This window comes from Ceratotherium simum, chromosome 13 (genome assembly GCF_057802395.1).
Source record: "Ceratotherium simum simum isolate JZ-2026a chromosome 13, ASM5780239v1, whole genome shotgun sequence".
NCBI classification, from domain to species: Eukaryota; Metazoa; Chordata; class Mammalia; order Perissodactyla; family Rhinocerotidae; genus Ceratotherium; species Ceratotherium simum.
Genome location: NC_141912.1, coordinates 64,771,309 through 64,792,033, shown reverse-complemented (window position 1 = coordinate 64,792,033; position 20,725 = coordinate 64,771,309). Strand labels below are relative to the sequence as shown.

The following is a 20,725-nucleotide window of genomic DNA, read 5'->3' as shown; positions in this document are numbered from 1 at the left end:
CGACAATAATCGTTCATGCGCATTCCTCTCTCTCCTAAACAATTCATCCAAAAGGCTGCAGTTGAACTCATGCTCACCCACAGCTGTGGCTGTCGTTTTTTCTCTCTCTATATCCATTTCTCAATTATGCACAATGTGATTTCATTCTGACTCTCACACAATTTATTCTTGTGCTCTCATCCTCTTTTCCTGCTCACACGGATCAAGGCAGCCAAGCTCAAATGTGCTCTCCTCATCCTCATCCACAGTCCCATGATATCAGAAGCCTCTTCACTTTCATCTCACAACTGCATTTCTCATCAAAAATTTGACTTTTTTAAAAGACTAGCCCTATTAATGAAAAAATCTGTCATCTCTATTAGTTATTTTTTCATTCATGTATTAAAAATACTTTTAAAACTCTGCATTAAAGTAAAAAAGAGAGAGAACCATAGTCATCCAAGTATTTACACACGTGATCTGCCCTCCAAAATCTCACATAAAATAACTTCATATGTAAATAAGACTTCACTCTTCAAAATAAAATATTTATTTTAGAGGATAAAAGGAAATAATGTTAATCTCAAATTATAATCATAAAAAAAGGGGCTAATCACAGGAAATCAGCAAGTCATTTGTTCCAGCTCTTTAAAAATATTTTAATCATGCAAAATCAACATAATGCTAAAACGTTACACTAACAATGCTAAAATAGTAACCAAGATGAAGTGGCTTTTATTCATTTTACAGGGTGTATATTTGGCAATAGTTATTAAAAATAATTACTCAAAAGGAACTCTAAATATATTATTTAAGAAACAATATTTTAAAATACAGCAGTAAGCAACAGTAACTATTGCTCTTTATACATTTTTGGCATAACATTGCCATACAGTTACAGAATTATAAAATAAGTGTTTCATAGTACCATACAGATCCAGAAACTGGTTACAACTCCTACCACATACACATGGTATTGGTGCTGACAGACACACACAGCATTCTGTAATTCACACCGCGGCGGAGGACGAGCACAGGGAAGGTCCGCGGTTCCAGGAGCATCAGAGCCCACGTGGGAGGTAAAATACACATCTCTGTAAGAATCATACCCATCTTCCTGAAATGCTTAAAATATGAAGGACACAAGAGTTTCCCCACTGAAATAGTGGCTACACTCAGCCTGCCATCTCTCTCTTTAGGCAACACTAAAGAAGAGCCAACATCTTACTTAGGAAACAAGTAAACATCCTTTTTATAAGAAGGAAAAAAAATGCTTGCCAAAGAACCTAACACTTTGCTCTTGTTTGTTTCCCTTGATTGTAATGCCACACAATTAATATGCTGTCAACCCTTGATGACATGGGAGATGGTGACTTTATTTCTAAACAACTTATCACTAAATCTTATCTGCAGCCAGTCCCTCAATTTAACTTTTTGTTAGTAAAACCACCAACTGTTGGGGACACACTAGCAAAGGAATTAAATTTGGTATCTGCTCATCTGATGACGTCTATCTATCTACCAGAAGGTTTCACTGTGGCGTAGATGGGATCCATGGTTCAAATGAGAGCATTAATTGGTTTCCACACCAATCCCTGATCTGGGCACAAATAACACAGCGCTGATTCCTAAAGCACGTCCCCACCATAAAGCTTTTGTAGATCATTCCTTACCTGCTTCAATAATACTGCCACTTGCACAAACTTATCATTGGTTATATCTTTATTTCTGTAGTAAGTTTCTTGTTACTATTTCTAATCTTTTGTTTCACTTGGGTTTTCCTTTCCTTCACATGAAACCAATTCCATCAGCACTGAAAAAAATGCTCATTTGACCAATGAGTACAGAACTTGAATGTTTCTTAACCACAGCTTATTATATAATTAATCTCTCGAGATAATGGAAACTGTTCCACAAATTCCATTATAATTTAAATATGAAAATATGATAAACAAATTTCATAGCTTAAATATATTTTCATAAGGTCTCTGACTTAAAAGAAACTTTTCACATAACAAGTGAGCATTGATGCCTTTTCTCTTTTACTTCATTTTTAAAGTATACTGAATCATTTTATGCAAAGACTTTTGTACATATACCTATGAAAGAACAACCTAAAAGAATTTTTGATTGAAGAACTGGGGGTGGGAGATTGGTATTTCAATATGTTTCCCCAAGACAGTTATAAAGATACAGCTATAATTGACATAGCAGGTGCCCAATTGCTCACAATTTCCTTAACAATTACAAAATGGTGGCAAATAAATTATAACACATATTTTATGAAAATTGATACCCATTAAAATGGTGTATGGATTCCAAGGTGGCCCACCTTGCCCAGAATTCAGAGATCATGGGGCCCAACGCACATCATCCAGAGGAGGCTCTGAGGACCCATCACGTTACTGGAGAAGTTGGAGCCCAGCGTTGGCTCCACTTCACTGGGATGCCCACTGATCGTCAGTCACCTCTCAGTCTCTGAACTCTACTTCCAGGCAGAGTCTGGACAATTAAACAAAGTACTTAATTGTATCCTCCAGATAAAAACTTTAATTCAAGAAAATAAACATATTAAGAAACTATTTCCCACAAATAACTAAAACAATAAGCTTCTCAACAGAACAGGAAAAAAGTAGAAGACGACAACATTGTCTCTAATCTAGGAAAAAAGGCAACAACAGTGCTTTTTCAATGTTTCTAATAAGACTACTGCATAAAAGTTTTTCTAGTTAATTTCATATTCCTTCAGCCATCTGCTGGAATTAACCTTTTAAATAATTTCTCTAATAGAATTCCATTTTCTGCATCCATCTACATCTAAGAACAAGAAGTAAAACACAGAGAAATATTACCTATAGCAACTGAAAAATGTTTAAGATGAAAATTATAGCATGTAGCAAAATTAAGTAAAAGCATAAATAAATGTAACAAACAACATAATCTTTCTTACTCTAAACATTTTTTGTCAAATATAACATACCGTTGAACATTGTGGCGAGTACACTTCCATATGAACTGATGCTATTGTCACAAACGGAAATTTCTCCACAATGAAAAAGGAGCAAAATAAATTTCATTAAAATAACCGATATCCATGGTTTGGAAAGTTCCTTATGGCAAGATTTTACAATGGAATAAAAATTTAAACTTCTGAATGAAAACAATTCACATGAGTTAAGGCACATCTAGACACCTCCAGGCATTCATATTTACAACTATGTTATTATTAACTCCAGTAATAGTGGATTTCTAAAAACACAGTCTGTGCTCGAACACAATCTGCTGGGTGGACTGAATGACAAGAACAGGAAGGAAGGCAGGGTGGGACTCACTGTCACCCTAGAGATTACCACACAAATCTGTCCATATAATAGCACAGAATTCAAAGTTGAAAGAAGTCATTTTATACATACACCTAATTTTCTATACCCTACATCCTTCTCTATAACTGCATCTACATGTGAAATGATTCTAGCACGTCTAACGCCAGCCTACCCTATATTTAACACATATACCCCAAAAGAGAAAGAGGAACTTGCTAAGTGGGAAACAAAAGAGAAATCTTCAAAACTATTCCTGTAACAAAGGATCCCTACTCACCCCCAAATAGACACGAAAGACCTGCAGATGTAACTACAGTCGAGCAAGATCAAGAACATTCTTTTCTCAGCTAAGAAAATAAATCTTGTAGAAGAGCATCCATTATGGAAAGACCAAGAACCTGCTTGATTTAGTCACTCAGTGGATTATAAACTCAACCATAACTCTACCATAAACTTGGGAAATTTTACTTTAAACAATTAACCAAATATTCTCTACCCATCATTTCAACCAATTTTTTGACCACTTGACATGGAAGGTTACTTACTAAAATGATTTCTAAAGAGTAACTCACATGTAACACTGCACTGTTTATCCTTTCTCCCCAGTTCACACTTTCATGTAAAGTATAAAAGCTAGAAGCAGAATAGGTCATTTTATATGACAAAATATGAAATATAATGACTATGATAGGTGTTAAGGGCATTTTCATGTTTATATTTTTTAGCACAAAATTGTACAACTTCTCTCATAACTCCTGAGTAGTAAGTTTTCATCCTTGAAGCTGAAAAAAGTAGTCCCAAAACCTAAATTCAAGATAAAACTATACAAAATAACTTGCGAACTGAGAACTTAGACTCGATTTAGAGAAAGCAGACATATTTTCACTTCTATTATGATTCTTTTGAGTTTCCTATGAGATTGAGTGTGAAAGTGTATGGCACAATATTCTTAATGTTATAAACTTTTTCTCTACTGTACAGAAATATATATATAATTATATATCACTTTACAGTATTTCAAAATATTTTCACATATATTATCTCCTGAGAGATATGAAAGCACAAAACATTAGAAATGCACTAGACTAGCCCAGCAGTATAACATCTATTTGCTGTGAAATGCAAGATAGTATTTTATCAACAGCCAATATTTAGTATTCTCACAGTCCATGGCACAATAAAGTCTATATATTTGCAAAGATTCAATAATGTTTCTAGCTATTTGGCCATGCTTCACCACATTTTTATAACAGCTCCTCAGTAAATTTCTGCAAGCATATGGTAATTTTTAAAAATACAAAACATCAGAGTCAAACCTGGGGGACTGTTTCATATCTAAGACACACACAGATACATATTGATGGATCTTATTTAAAAAACTATTAAATGTACAAAGTATTCTTAATAGAAAAAAAATCTAAACACATAATTTTTATCTGCAAAAGGAATGACGTCCTCTCACTTTTCTCCACTGAACAATTCTCTCATAAGTTATTTACATGTAGGAAACATACCGTTACATGTGAATATGCATTTAAAAAACAACACGGTGGAAAAAGGCCACTGTTTTAAATGGAAGCAGGCAGTTTTTCCCTTGAGACCAAATATTCTCAAATTAAATGGCACAAGGTAATCAAAGCCATAATTAGGCATAACATTCTAAAAGTTAAATTGTTGGGGCTGGCCCCATGGCTTAGCGGTCAAGTGCACACGCTCCGCTACTAGCGGCCCGGGTTCGGATCCCGGGCGCGGCACCGACGCACTGCTTCTCCGGCCATGCTGAGGCCGCGTCCCACATACAGCAACTAGAAGGATGTGCAACTGTGACATACAACTATCTACTGGGGCTTTGGGGAAAAAAAAAAGGAGGAGGATTGGCAATAGATGTTAGCTCAGAGCCGGTCTTCCTCAGCAAAAAGAGGACGATTAGCACGGATGTTAGCTCAGGGCTGATCTTCCTCACAAAAAAAAAAATAAAAACTTTAAAAAATAAATAAATAAATAAGTAAAAGTTAAATTGTTGAATGAAATGCTTTACTTCTGAGGGGTCTGATATACTACAATTTCTAAGTAATTCAGAGTATATCCTTTTATTTTAGTATCTGTCCACTGTTTATTAACATTTTAACATCTGGTCATTAATTTTTTTTTTTTTCAATTCAATGGATGTATCATATTTTATTTTACCAAGCTCCTATCAAGGGATATTTAATTTGTTCCCATTTTTTGCAATTACAAACAACGTAATAAATCATTTCACACATGTGCAAGTATATCACCAGGAAAAATTCATAGAGGTGGAATTTCTAGGTCAAAGGATGTGGACTCTTTACATTTTGACTGGATTAACGAAGAAATCAAATAAGAAATCAAAAAATACCTGGAGACAAATGAAAATGAAAATACGACATGCCAGAATTTATGGGATACAGCAAAAGCACTTCTAAGAGGGAAGTTTATAGCGATACAGGCCTATCTCAACAAACAAGAAAAATCTCAAATAAACAATCTAACAATGCACCTGAAGGAACTGGAAAAAGAAGAACAAAGAAAGCCCAAAATCAGTAGAAGAAGGGAAATGGTCATTAATTTTTAATATTTTGCACTTAGAAGGCAGTCTGAATACTTTATCATGTATGCAAAATTGGTAGGATATTTTGAATTAATTGTATTCCTACAATTCGGCCTAATGTGAAAACCTCCTCTCATCCCCTAGCCCTGTGGAAATGTTTACTGAGTTTTTTGGGGGCACTAGCGGGTACATGGACAAAAGAAACCAAAACACAAAAGCAGAATTGTTTCCCCAAATCCCAATGCTCACTTCACAAAACAGTGGGAAGCAAAAATTGGCATATTACGGGAACCAAAAGAAAATATTCTATAATGTATTTATTGGAATATGACATACAACATGAGTGTTACTAACATTCATACTAAAAAGTCAGGTTTGAGCAACTGTGATGGTTCACGTAAACTTTAAAGCAATAAAATCATATTTCTAAAGACATATTATCGGTGTGTTTATTTTCTAGAAATCCTCTGCTGAAAATCCTCTGATCGATAACAATAATAGAAGATGATGTGATATGATTAAAAAATAGGAACTAGTAAAAATTCTCTGGGGGTTAAAGTGAATAGAACTTTTCATAAAAGCCTCAGAGACATACAAAAGCCAATTTCTTTCCAAATGAAATAAAGTGAAATTTTCTTCAATTAATTTCTTTAACTATATTTGTGCATATGCTTTGAAGTTCTCATCACAATGTTTCTGATTGTTTTCTGATGTGTAATAATAATGAGTAATAATATTATATTATACAGAATAAAATTACTTGCTCTTAACCAATATTAACAGATAAGTGCTTGCTAATACTCAATATATGTAATTTCAAATCTGTTCTCAATTTCAAAGTTTGACAACTTAGAGATGCATCAAATTGTATTTTTTTAAAAAAGATACACTGTGGACTAAGCAATATTATTAATTTCATAGTCCACGTAACACTGAGATATTCACGGTTTTAGAAACCACTGACTGGTTTCCAGTGCTAGAGGCATGCGTTTTAAAAACAAGTAATTTCCTTTCTTATGTTTTAATTCTTCATGGTCATTTGCATTCAGAAACAAGCACCAAATTTATATAGAACAGCCACAGAAAGCAAAAGTCTTCTCTTGGACTTTTGCATTAAAATTTGTTTTTAAGCACTTAATATAGAAAAAACATTTTTATCATTTTAGACAAAGCAAACTCTTGAAATCATGCAGTTGAAAATCCACCTCCATTCCATTTAAATTTCAATACAGGAGATGATCCACATGGACACTAGAAATGCACGTGCCAGCTAACAAAGATGGCAGAAGGAGGGCACGTGTGGAGAGGGAAAGAGGAAAAGTCAGTGGCTGGCAGACAGGCTGGGGAGATCTCAGCTCCCCAAGAGCATCATCTCGTCAGAATTTAAAAACAAACATGCTGAGGGGTTGTGATGAAAAAATCTACATTACTTTCTGAATACATTTGAGAAGACCAAATTCTTTCTTCCAACTTAAAAAAATTAATCCATAAATCGGGTAACAGTGTGGCCACACAATGCAATTATCCTCTTGACCGTCTTTACGTGGACTGTAATCTTTCAGAAGAATTTGATATATCAAATACTACACGATCATTTCCAGATACATTCAAAATCATTATTGTGTACAGAATTTAAAAACTCACATCCCAAAAGCGTTACAGAGTACATTCATTCATTGGGTCTTGTCTTAAAACTTCATATTAAATTGTCATCAAAATAAAAAGCAAATAACAACAAAATGCTTACAACAGAAATCACAGAGAGATGGCTGAAATTTGAAACGTGACCTCATCTCTGTTCCTCAGGATAAACTGTTCATAGTTTTTTCCTCCCTTACCTAAACTGGTGTGTGGGTTTTCTGACAATTCACTGTAAGGCTACCGCATCACAGGAACCTGTATTTCCAGGATTTTCACAATCTGTGCTATCATTTTCACCTTCTGCATCTTTTTCGGCGGGAGATGCACTCTCCTTCTTCTCTGCAGGTTTGTTAACTGTTTTTTCTGGTGGAGAACTTGAGTTCTCAGGGTTCTCATCCTTCTCTGTGTTTCCTGGCTGGGCGTCCCCACCGCCGGGCTCTGAGCCGGGCCCGTCTGTCTCGTCTCCAGGCTCTGGAGGTGCCACCTTTTTTTCCTCGGCTATTTTGCTATTGACTTGAACAGCTGAGGAGGAATTTCTGGAGTCCTTGGATTTCTTGTGCACAGGGGTCTGGCTGTTCTGACCGGAGGCGGGAGGGGCGGCCGGTTTCTGGGCTTTGCCTCCCTCCAAGGGCTCCTTCCTGGGTGGTCCCCAGATAAAATTCTCCGAAGGCCTGTAATGCTTCTGGGCGAACCGCAGGAGCTTCCTCCTTTCTCTTCTGTCTCTGATGGTATAAACAAAATACTCCAGAGCACTCTGCTTAATATTGGGAATAGTATTTTCCACAAGTGCCTCCTGAAGAATAAATTTTACAAGAGGAGATTTAAAACTTTCATATCCAAGCTCACCAAGGCTTTTAAGAATACGGGTGATTCTTAAATAGTTGTGCTGGGACCTGGAAGAGAGGATTGAATAAAATGAGGGGGAAGAAATCAGGTGGAGGAAAGCAGGGGATGAAAACTATCGGAAAAATATTTTTTACGGAACTGTATGCCATGGACAGAAGCCTTGTAATGACTTTATAAAAGTCTTATTAGCTGCCATTAAGAATAAATGAGAAGGTATTACCTTTATACCTCAGTGTAATGCCAATCTGTGTAAAATTTAAGCGTACAATATAAATTCCCCTTGTTTCTTCAGTTCTTCATATTTGAAAAATATCTGAATTTAAAATTTATTTCCACTGATGTTGAATTGTTGTTTATTAAATACACTGAGGATGAGTGCTCTAAGAGAGTGTTTATTGGCAACAACACTGATGTGCGGTACCTGTCCCAGGGAACCAGTGCAGATCACAAACACAGCGTTAGCTATCAGCTGAGGAGCAAAGTCGACCACATTAGCCAAGTCATAGGAAAGTAGCAAAAACACCCCACCTTGCTAGAACAATTCTGACAAAGGATGCAAGACTGACTCATTTAGCAGAGCACAGTTTAATAGTTAAGAGCATAGGCTTCAGAGTCAGGGCTGAGTCCACTCCCGGCTCTGCACTTACACATATGAAGATATGGCACCTCTCTAAGCTCAGTATCCTTAACCGTAAAATGGGAAAATTGTCCCACACCTCACTGGACCATTGTAAGAATCAAATGAGTTGATAAATATGCAGGGCATGTGGAACTCAGTGAGTATTAGATACTATTTGACATTAATAATGTTATTGTTACTAAAGATTCAGTATTAAGGACCACGATATTTGTACCAATCCCAACTTAATAACCAATTCTCTCCCACCCCTGGCCTCTCTCTCCTCCTCTTTCCCTATCAGAGAGTTGTCAATCTTACTTCTAATGGCATTGACTCCAAAAATGCCTTTTTCCCCAGATTGCACTAACATCTTTCTTCTCTGTCCCAAAACTAAGGCCATTATCAAATGAATGCTTTACAAACCTATTCTTCACAATTCACAATCTCCCTCACTCAGCACAACAGTTACCTTATGACACATTCCTGGCCGCACGTTAAAGGAATCTTCAGCGACATATATTCATGTGTGTCATCACCAGTTTTATTTACCCAAAATTGCCACAAAACCATCACCATCACTTATTTCTAACTTCCTAAAACCCATGTCACACCTTGGACACTGAACTTTATACACACATTGCACACCTGCCCCGGCCTCCAAAGGTGCCTGAAGTCCTCCACTTAGGGACAACTGGGAAATCACCTGGGCAGGGTGGAGAAGGATGCTGAATTATTTGAGGGATGGAAGGGGGTGGTTCTATGGTCTTATATTTTAATAAGTGTTTGGACAAAACAAAACCCTTACTGATTCAGGCTAAGCAAACCTTGGAAAAGAAAAGTCCAGTGGTTTATATCATCTCCATCCTTCTGGACGTTTACCAAAAAAGTGGTATCTTAATATTCAACTCTTTGAAAGCCAAAGGGTAGAACACAGCACAGATATGTTTCAGTCTTATGAATCTGTATTTTTTAATAGTTAGAAAGCAAAAGTCTTCTGAGACAATACAAAGTTGAGTGAAGTTAAGACAGTGTGCCACTAACAGCGGACCGACGTGGTTGTCAGTTTCGCACGCAGTGTGTATACGCTAAAAACTCAGTGACAAAACCGGGAAACAGCTGCTTTGTAAGGCTATGAGAAAGAGATGTGTGGAAAATCTTTTCTAATCTCAAGGAAGAGTTATATGATACAAGAAAATCTACTATATTTGCAACCAGCTCAATTTCACATATCCAGCCCAAGAAGAAGGGCCAAGTTAAAATTTCTGTACACATTTATCTGTATCTACACATTCTCCAATTAAAAATATTTACCTAACAGTAGAAAAGGACAAAAACTTGGGCTGAAGAGAATGAAGATCAGGATTCTGGAACAAAATTATAAAGAGAGAAATTGGATATTTCAATGTGATTTGAAATAAACGTCACAAATAGAGACGACGGGGAAGAGGGAAGCGCAGCTGAGCCCCTCCTGACGTGAGCAGCCTCTGGGGCTCGCAGACAGAGAGACGAGCCGAAACTGCCAGGGAGACAAGGTAGTGAAGAGACGACACAGAAGAGGCAGGAACCAGCAGACGGAGGAGAAAAGGCGGAGGGGATCCAGGTCTAACACACGGCCCCGTAAGCCAAGGAGACCACAGAGGAACCCGGAACCACCTCTCGGAGCCTGGTCTGTGTGCCGGGCTCTCACCGCCCGAGTCACCTCACTGTTCACTGAACGTTTTCACCGCACTTCCACTCAGTATGTGTCTGCTGGGCTGCTGTCAACACACGGCATTCCCGGCAGACTCCAAACAACGCACGATATCGTAGAGATTAACACACAGCTAAGTTGTGACATTTAAGGATAAATCAGAAAAGAGCCCAAAGGAAAAAAGAGAATGGAATAGAAGTTTTCATATAATCCCCTATAATTTGTTCAAAGCTAGTCAATATTATTTTTTGGCAACTAAATCAGAAAGGAAATTTGTTTTCTGGAAGATTCTAAGGCAGTTAATTCACAGCTGGAAAAGCTCTATGCAATACCCAGGGAAAGGAAAAAGGGAAACAATGGGTGGCAGGAAGAAACGGAGGGGGATGCGGCCAAGGATTGAGGCCTGCAGGTCAGTTCAGGCTCCCTCTCCTGACCCAAGCCAGGAGGTCATTTAATTAAAGCCTCAGAAGCGCTCTGTTCCCAGCCACTAGTTACAGGATCTGACGACAGAACCCCAAGGAGGATTTAAGCTGACCAACATATTTTGTTTATCATTTATTCATTCAACAAACATTTACTAAACAAGATTGCTATTCTAACCAAAATAACAAGCTGGGAGTGGAGATTCTCTAAAATAATAGCCGTGAGTACATGGAAGATGAGGGACTGTCAGATCCTCTCCAGAGATTTACTTTGGCCATCCTTCATCCTGCAACAGGCCGCTTGCCCACAGCTTTCTTCGACAGTATCACATAACAAGCTTGCAAACTCTGTCCAGAGACAGCTGCCTGCATTGCTCAGGCAGAGCCTGCACAATTCTGCCGTAAGTGCAGCTTTAGATAAAGCAGATTTAACTTGAGTTACGAGTTAACGGGTCTACAGTCAGGGTCATAAAGTTTTCTGCCCATATCTTCAGTGTTTCAGTTCAAGCTACCATCTTAATAGTGTTGATTACAACCAATAAAGTAAAAGGAAAGTTCAGTCATCCTTATACTCATTTGACCAAGCAAGATGAAAATTCTAGAAAGAGTCAAAACACTTAGTTAATTGATGCACAAAATTCTGATTTGTTTTGGGCAAAGAAAAATTTCTTAGGTAGTTTTAATGTTTTTTCTCTTAGTACTTGCCTAGTTCAGCTAATTATAATGTGCTAAAAAATGCTTTAAAGCTGTTGGTTTATAGTCCAGCACTCAGGAGTCACCCTATAATTAAAAAGAAAAAGCCAGTTTGCATGTGAAGAAAAGAATGAGAAAAATAAACTTTGGGTATAAGTATCAACGAAAATTATAAATATCCAAGCAAAAGAATACAGCAAATCAATTCCAATAAACTATATTAAAATTTTCTTCACAGGTTTTGGGATTTGTTAACCAAAAATGGGCTTTTGTTTTTGACCTAAATAGTGAAGATTGTAATTTTCCCTCATTTTTAGTAAAATGTATGGACACATCTCAGTCTTATAAAATGATTTTTATATGTCATAGGCTTAATTCACGGATTTAATCTAAAACGGCACCAGGCCTGAGGATGTCAGAAACAGACTGGGCCACGAGAAGCTCACAACCTGGCAGAGGGGATCTGGAAAACTGTATGCAAGCGACAACCAGAAACGCCAAGAAACATGGCATAACGAGGGAGAGGCCACACCGGCTGTGGGCAGTGGGGAGGTTTCAGGAGAAACAGCTCTGGGCTGTTTGGATGGAAAAGAGAATGGAATTCCAGTAGTTCTACCTGGAATTCCATTCTCTTTTGGTGTTGTTTTGTTTTAGAATACAGAACAGAGAATAAAATGCATTTCAGAGCGGCTTCTGAATTCAAACTCCTGGCCCATCTGCTAGCTGTTCCTACGTTCCACAGAGAACCCCAAGCAGGGGAAAAGAACACGCCGGCCCCTGGTGCCCGAGGGCGCCGTACTTACTCATTCAGATGCTGAAACCTCTCCTGCCAGTTAGCAGCCCGAGCAACGTTTCCAGTTTTATCAGTCAGTTTCATTCCAAAAAATTCTAACATCATTTTATAAGCCAGGAGGAATCTTCTAATTGCTTCTTTTGTTTTTTTGAATTCCTAATGAAAAAAAAATCAGCTGAAATGATTCAGTAGCTACCAGGATAATAAAACAGCAACATGATTTGGTCATCCCGCATAAAATGAAACAAGCTTGCATTACCTCAATTTCATATGTAGTTAGCTCTTTAGCATAAAAGTTCAAGCCTTGTTCTCTCAGGGGGAAAAGCCTGTTTTAGAAACAACATTTGTACATGAACGTGTCTGGAAGGCACACGTGGTGAAACAGACACGGTTCGCGACAGGCGGCACGCAACTGACCATTGGATGTAGGTGTGGTTGTGTTCCAGCCTCTCGTAGTCTCCCTTCCACTTGCTCAGAACTTCTTCAATGTGAACACCTGAACAGAAACATTCAGAAACGACCCAGACATTTAAAACATTGCTGAAGGCATTTTAAGATTTAATCACTTAAGTTTTATATTAAAACTTTTTAAAATTGAATAACAGCACCCAAGAGTAATCCTTTTAGAAGACGAATACCCTATGCCATAGACTCATACATATGAATGAATTCATGAGCCATAGTTATGTGATAAGCCTAATTTTTAAGAAATTAATAGCACCTCAAACTGCAGAAAGTTCTGCTGGACAGCGTTACTCTAAAGCAGAGGCTGGCAAACTACGGTCCCCCATCTGTCTTGTAAATCAGGTTTTATGGAAACACAGGCACATTCATTTGTGTACTTCACACTAAACAAGAGAGTCCAGTGGTTGTAACAGACAGGCAAGTGTGTATGTGTGTATACACATACGGGGGATGAAAGTGTGTGGGTTGATGTAATTTACATAATAAACTAAAACAATGTTTTATGTGACCTTAGGTTAAACTTCTGACCCCCACCAAATTTACAAGATTTCAAAATAAATTTTGTGATAAAGATTACAAAAAAATTAACACATTGCTTGAAGTTATTACTTTAAATTACTACCTCAAAAATAAATTCACTGTTAGAAATACAAAAATAATTCAGTTAAATACTGTCTATGTTCAGTGTTTTTAATATTTAAAGGCATTACTTTAGGTAAATTTTATTAAATTCAAATCAGAGTCAAATTAACAATCTATCATTGCATTTCTTCAAAAGGTTTTCTCGCCCCAAGTCCTAAAAAAACTAATAATTTAATTAACATTATTTCAGTTAACAGATAAAGCAGTCCGTTGCTATCATTACTAAATACTACAAAGCATTTTTATCCAGAGGTTCCCTTCCAAATCAGAGCAAACTTTTGGGACACCAGAAAATTAACTAAAGACAAGTGGATCTGGCATTTCAGCAACGTTCTTAAGTCCTAACTCCCAGCTGGCGCGCCTCTCAGTGCAGGGTACGGGGAATTCCTCCTTCCAACACTCCACTGACCTTCCTCTGGTCAGTTCACCCAAGAATGCAAGGTCCTGCCACTTGGAAAGCTTTACAACCCAAGATCCTCATTCCCTGACTCACATTGCTGTGGATGTGGCTCAGTTTCCACTGAAAGCAAAGAGCAGGAGCCAGGGCCATCTGGTCACCTCATGGAGATTAAGGGCTCTATGGAGACCTGGATAAATTAGGATGCCCATCATGAATCACTCACAGCATGGTACCTCAGGGAAATATGCATCTGACCATGGAGGCTGCATCGTCTCACTCTAAGTTTAGAAAAGACCCTCTGAGAACCATGAGGATGGGCTGTGAAGGATGGGCAGTGTATTTGGCAGAGTTGAAGGGAGACCTGCTGTATCTGCAGTTCCCTTCCCGGGACACGGAACACTGAACTGGGGCTGCTATAGCTCCCCGACCCCTGAATCTGAGAATCAACAGGGAAGATAATTCTAACATAAACATCGCTTTTCGATTATGTTCTCAATAATTTGGGGGTATGGCACAGTGGAAAGAACACTGAAGTGTGGAACCTAGACCCAACTCCACAATCAAGTGACCCACCAGTCATGCATTCAAGCTTTAAGACCCAGTGACCCCATCTTAAAATGAGGAAGGTGAACTTGATTTCCTCTAGTGTTCCTTCATAACCTAATACTCCATGGTTCTATAAATCTCTTTTCTTCTCACAAAAATGGCCCCCACTACCTTTCAGATAAAAGCCACTGTACACAGGAAGGTGTTGCTGATCCGCAGTTATTCCTCCAGAATCTGCCAAGTGGATGCTCACAACTCTTGGGTCTAGACTTTGGGGACACATCAGACTGCACAGCAGAGCAAAGCCCATCAATGAACAAACACATTAAGGATGTACTGACCACAGAATAAACAAAGAATAACTAAGTATATGTTATTATTTAAAGTTTGCTTTTTACCAAAGTAGTGGATTACTTACCATCTGGCTTAAATGGAATTTTATTCTTGTAAAAACGAAGATTGCTCAAGTCATTTTGATATCGGATATCCTTGAAGTTCTGCTAAAGAAAAAAATAAATCAATCCCCAGCATACAGACACATCAAAAAGGCGTAAGGACCCCTCCTGCGTGTTTGCTCACCGGCACCACAAAATAAGAAAAACAGGAGGGAAATATTGTCCATCTTAGAAAAAACATCCCGTACTCTTACTGGGTACTGGTGTCGGTATTTGTACAAATCCCTGGCAGCATAGAAACTTCTCTTTGGTTTGGCAGTTGCTTCAGTGGAATCACCACCCTAAAATAAAAAATGAAATTCCATTTACATATTAAAGCAAGATAATTTCACTGAGAAATTTCCAGAACACTTAAAATAATGAACATTCATAAAGAAGAAAGCCTGAAAAGTGTCAAGCTGTTCAGATTAATGAAAATATTAAAATATCCTTTTAATAATGCTTACTAGCAACATTTGTTGGCATTCTATTTTCCTGATTTGAACTCAATAACATGTGTCCTAAGGTGTTTTACTAAATAAAAAACCTTATTATTCATGAAAAGCCAATAGAAGCCAAATGTTATGGACCAATATCCACCAGAAATAGAACACAAAATGAATTCAAGACTTATATTTTACCAGGGGTTACACAAGTGATTCTATGACAAAATTAATTTTACAATTCTTTACATAATACTAAAAAAGTGTTACGATAAATCAATTCTACAAAGAAAATTGTCATTAATTTTGCAACATTTAGCTGTACTCAAAAGGCAAACAATATTCATGAAAAGAAAAGGGGCTTTTAAAACAAACAAAATAGCTTTCTAGAATCCATCCTTTATACACCATAATAAGTACACAAAGGCATGAATAATCTTCTGTTAATTCAGTGATAATACGTGATATAAATGAGTAAATTTAACATATATACACACAAAGCAATAAAAGCTCTCAAATGGAATGGATTTCAGAATGCAGTAACTTATATGTGGTAGTTTATTCATACAATTTAAATTCTAAGCAAAATTCCCACCACCGTGAAGTAATCTTGAAAGCATAAGACACAAGTCAATATAATCAGCTGAGGTTCTCTAACTACGTGTACTATTATAACGTATAAGAAAGCCTCGTGTCCAGTGTCATGTAGAAGGACAGTGAGACTGACGACGATGAGGAAACAGAAGACTAAGTTCAGATCTGAATATCCATTAAGGGCTTCGCCCCGAATCCTTTCTTCATCATCCCCCACCCCCATCTGTGTTGACAGCCTGCCATCCTCTAAACAATTTTTGCACATTTTCAAAATGGTGTGAATCTCACTATTACTACGAGTACAAAGATAGTTTAACACCAAATTCTCTGATGTTTGTTTAGCATTAGCCACTCTGTCATGTTACATAAGCAAGGAAAAGCTTGAATTCTGGCCCTTGCCACGTTTCCAAATAGCTCTGCCTAGCAAATTTCTGAATCTATTTAGCCTGAGCTACAACCATATGAATCATCATCCTACATTTGTATAGAAAGCACTTTTCCATTTATAAAGCACTTACACGTCTATTATTTCACTCGATTCTTACAGCACACCTGGCTGGCAGCTATTAGTGTTCCCACCTTGGAAACAAGGCAGCCTGGCCTTAGAGAAGCTGAACAAGCCCCAGAGGCAGTGACAGGCAGGCACTAGAATCCCAGGCTCTGGGCTCCAAGTCCAGCTAACCTGGAAGAAGCAATTTAAGCCCCACTAACAGGGAAGGATCATCATAGGAACTCAGGTATAACGTCAACAGCCCAAGACTTGGAGTCGGGAGACTTGTGCTGAGTCTTAACTCTGCTACTTATTTGTGAAGACTTAAGCAAATCACTTAACTGGATCTTAGTTTTATCATCTGTGAAATGAAGATAATGACTCATGCCCTACCTATTGCCCAGGATTATCATGAGAACAGCTGCATCCTCCAACCTCTAAACGTACCAACCTACCAGCATTCGTCGCTGCTCCTCTCACTTCTGCTCCTTTGGACTCTGTATCCTGTCCCCTTTCACCTGCTCAGCCAAGGATTTTGTTTCTTAACATATTGTTCCATCATTGTTCTATTGTTCTATCATCAAAATTTCCCTCTCTTCTGGATCAATCCCTCAGCAAACAAACATGCTCTAGTATCTCTAATCTTAAATAAACACGCACAACCTTCCTTGCCCCACATCCCCGCTCAATTACAGCTCCACAGCTCTGCCCTCTTTTCTAGTAAAACTTCACCAAAGAGTTGTCACACGCCCTGCCTCCTTTTCATCTTCTTCCAGTCTCCCACGACCCACTCCCATCAGGCTTTCATCCTCAGCGTTCCATCAGAATGGCTCTTGTGAATGTCACCGACAAGTCCCCATCTGAGCAAACCGTTTCTCAGCGTTGAACTCAGCCGACCTCCCAGCAGCACTGGGCCATTCAAGGCCGCCCTCCTTCCTGAACCACTGTCAGACGCCACGCCTCTCCGGGTTTTCTTCCTGTCTCATTGGCCGCCCCTTGCCAGCCTCCTCTTTGACTCCTCCTCCTCTCCACATGCTCTAAACGGAGGAGTGCCCAGGGCCTGCTCCTCATTCCTCATCACTCACTCCTTGATGACCACATATCTTCCTATGACTTTAAATACCCCAGTCTTACATGTTGATGACTCCGGTCCTGGACTGAGGCTCCATTCATAGATACAATGAACTACTCAACAACTCCACTTGGATGTCTAATAGGATATCTAACTCAAAAGAATTCTTGATTTAACTCTGATGCTGCTTTCTCCCTAGACTTCCCCATCTTGGTTAATGGCACCACCATTTGTCAGATCTTCCCCTGACTAGCATTACAGCAATGGGGGAGGCAAGAGGCAGCCAGTCTGGCATGTACTTAGAAGGCAGCTCCCAGGACTACTTGCAAATGACTGTGGGGAATAGTGAACAATTGGGGTTGACGGTCAAAAAGCAAAATTAAAAAGTAGATTTCTTTTTAGAAGTTAGATAGTGATACTAACAAGAAAAATTAAACCTCAAAGGGGAAGAAGGAGGGTTGGTGTGGTCTGCCATTTACTGTGGTTTCAATTAACCGACTGCAACATTAATTATCAAATTATTTTACACAGATGGACCTTGTCAGTTGGACTGAATCTGAGCCGGTGTTTTTTGACATCCCAAGCTTCTCTAGAAGGTTACTTAATTGGGAGGCAGATGGAAGGGAGAAACACAGGAATACAGCGTCTCATATTTTCCTGGGGTTGAACTCACAATGCAAAATGAGGGAGCCGCAAAACAAGACACAAGGGGCAGTGGGATATTCACACTTGCAACAGGCTGAAGGCTCTGACCAGGGCACAGACACACTGGGTTTGCATCCTTCTCTCCCTGGCTCTCCGGCAGGCTTCCCCTGCTCGCTAAGCCTCAGTTTTCTCTAAAATGGGGATTAAAAACAGCACCCTACCCACAAAATTGCAGTGGGTTGAAATAACACTTTTAGCACAGAGCCTGCGTGAAAACTTGGTTTCTTCCTGACCTAAACAGGGACTATCCTCAAGATGTATAGGACCGGCTGTGACACTCAGGTGGTGACTCGTCCACGCTAGCACAGAGCCCCGCGGTCGCACTAGACTTCGGCTCCATTTCTACTCTCGTCCCCGGAGCTGGTGCAGGGCAGGCCCACGCCCAACCGCAAACCGTCAGGACCCCCACGACGCATGTTTCTTCAGAGGCTGGCTACACACCTCCTCTTTTTTAAAGTTTTCTGAATTACTTTCAGTCCATCAAAGGTTAAAAGGGATATTTATCTCTTTACTAATCTCTCCTCCAAACTGTATTAGGCAAATAATTTAAGCACAGTTTGATCAACAAGTCTTCTAGGTGAAATAAGATTTCTGAAGAGTGCCCGAACTCCTCGGTTGAAAGGCCTTACTTGAGGTAAGAACTGTGGTTTAACTTTGGATGGGGACCTTCTACACGTCTAATGGCTGTGGACCCACTGGAGGGGCGAGTGCTGAGTTGCAGTCCCACCGTATTCTGGTAATTGTTACCAACGACACGCACTAGACCGGCTTTCACAATCCTCTATTTTTAGACAGGATCCTCCCACCCCACCTTCGCATCACCCAGCTGCGCTGCGGAGATAAAGAAAACACCCATTCAAGTTGGGTTCTGCCTTGAGGGACTTCCTTGTGGGGCCGCGGTCAGGCCCCGGGCCGGCAGGGGAGGCCCCCGCGCCGCGGGGCAGCGGGACGGTCGCCGGCGCGGAGGGTCCGGCCGCAGAGGACGAGCAGCCGCCCGGCGCCCCGGCCCCTGCGCGCGGGGGTCGCTCGGCGCGGGCTCCTCTCCCTGGGCGCGTCCCTCCTCCCGGCGCCAGGGACAGGGGGTGAGGGGGACAGGGGGCGCCGGGGACAGGGGGGCGCGGGGGATGGGGGGCGCGGAGGACGAGGCACCGGGGACAGGGGTAGCCAGGGACAGAGGGTGCGGGGCAGGGGGGCGCCCGGGACAGGGGCGCCCCGGCCCGAGGCCACCGCGGGGCCGCGTACCTGCTCGGCGCCCGCCGCCTCGGCGTCCTCGTCCGGCGCGGGGCTGGCGCGGGGCCGCCCGCCGGCTCGCTCCGGGGGCTGCTCCGGCTGCTCGGGCTCCTGCCCCGGGCCCTCCCCGCCGCCGGGCCCCGGCTCCTCGGGCTCGGGCTCGGGCTCGGGCTCCGAGTCCGTCTGCCAGGTGGAGTCGCAGTCCTCCACGGTGCTGGGCTCGCGGAAGCTGCCCCCGCCGAGCAGGTTGCCCATTGGAGAGGCGGGGCGCGGGCGCGGGGCGCGGGCGCGGGGGCTAGGGCCCGGGCATGGCCGCGGCGAGGGCGCGGGGCGCGGCAGACAGGCTCGCTCGCGGGGAGGAGCCGCGGCCCCGGGACCGCCGCCGCCGCCGCGTGAACCCGCCCATCTGGTTCCTCTCCTCCCCGCGGGCGGGAGCGGCGGCGGCCGGGCCCCGGGGACAGCCCGCCGCACCCTGGCCCGGGCGCACCTCGCCTCCCACTTCCCCCGGAAGGCCTGCCTGCGCTCGGCTCTGCGGTCCCCTGGGGTGGGCCGGGGTCGGCTGCGTGCCCGCCCGCCCCCTGCACCTTCCTGCCCCTGCACTCCCATCTCCACCCCCACCCCTCCACCCCCACCCCTTCCACCCCTCCCCCATCTCCTCCACCCCTCCCCATCTCCTCCACCCCTCCCTCCACCCCCTCCCCATCTCCAGCCCCACCCCTCCACCCCCTCCCCATCTCCTCCACCCCTCCCCTCCACCCCCTCCCTATCTCCTCCAGCCCCACCACCTCCACCCCTCCCCATCTCCTCCAGCCCCACCCCTCCACCCCCTCCCCATCTCCTCCAGCCCCACCACCTCCACCCTCCCCATCTCCTCCACCCCTCCCCTCCAGCCCCACCACCTCCACCCCCTCCCCATCTCCTCCACCCCTCCCTCTCCACCCCCTCCCCATCTCCTCCAGCCCCACCACCTCCACCCCCTCCCCTCCACCCCTCCCCATCTCCTCCAGCCCCACCACCTCCACCCCCTCTCCTCCACCCCTCCCTCTCCACCCTCCCCTCCACCCCTCCCCATCTCCTCCACCCCCCACCTCCTCACCATCCACCCCCTCCCTAGGCAGAGACGACC

At 41.7% G+C, this 20,725-nt stretch overlaps 1 protein-coding gene across 6 annotated transcripts; it reads right to left on the bottom strand.

Moving 5' to 3' along the window:
- Window positions 1–510: 510 nt before the first annotated feature.
- On the bottom strand, window positions 511–19,987 carry OGFRL1 (opioid growth factor receptor like 1). Of its 6 annotated transcripts, none has more exons than XM_087438797.1 (7): window positions 19,612–19,987; window positions 15,275–15,367; window positions 15,050–15,131; window positions 12,996–13,074; window positions 12,838–12,904; window positions 12,589–12,734; window positions 511–8,408 (listed from the first exon to the last, which is right to left on the bottom strand). In XM_087438797.1, exons 1-7 carry the CDS (start codon window positions 19,852–19,854, stop codon window positions 7,742–7,744), a joined length of 1,377 nt encoding a protein of 458 aa, XP_087294923.1. In that variant the 5' UTR covers window positions 19,855–19,987; the 3' UTR covers window positions 511–7,741. The 6 variants fall into 6 exon arrangements, with proteins under 6 accessions (XP_087294923.1, XP_087294924.1, XP_087294925.1 ...); XM_087438798.1 differs by having other exon boundaries at window positions 15,050–15,128; window positions 19,612–19,986; XM_087438799.1 differs by having other exon boundaries at window positions 15,281–15,367; window positions 19,612–19,986.
- Window positions 19,988–20,725: the final 738 nt, after the last annotated feature.

Bases quoted from the DNA above. Each gene is read 5' to 3' on its own strand.
- OGFRL1 (XM_087438797.1), bottom strand. From the start codon at position 19,854: ATGGGCAACCTGCTCGGCGGGGGCAGCTTCCGCGAGCCCAGCACCGTG. The intron at 15,132-15,274 runs GTACGGGATGTT...TTTTTTCTTTAG, and splicing joins GACACCAGTACCCAGTAAGA to CAGAACTTCAAGGATATCCG. The intron at 12,905-12,995 runs GTCAGTTGCGTG...TTTCTAAAACAG, and splicing joins AACCACACCTACATCCAATG to GCTTTTCCCCCTGAGAGAAC.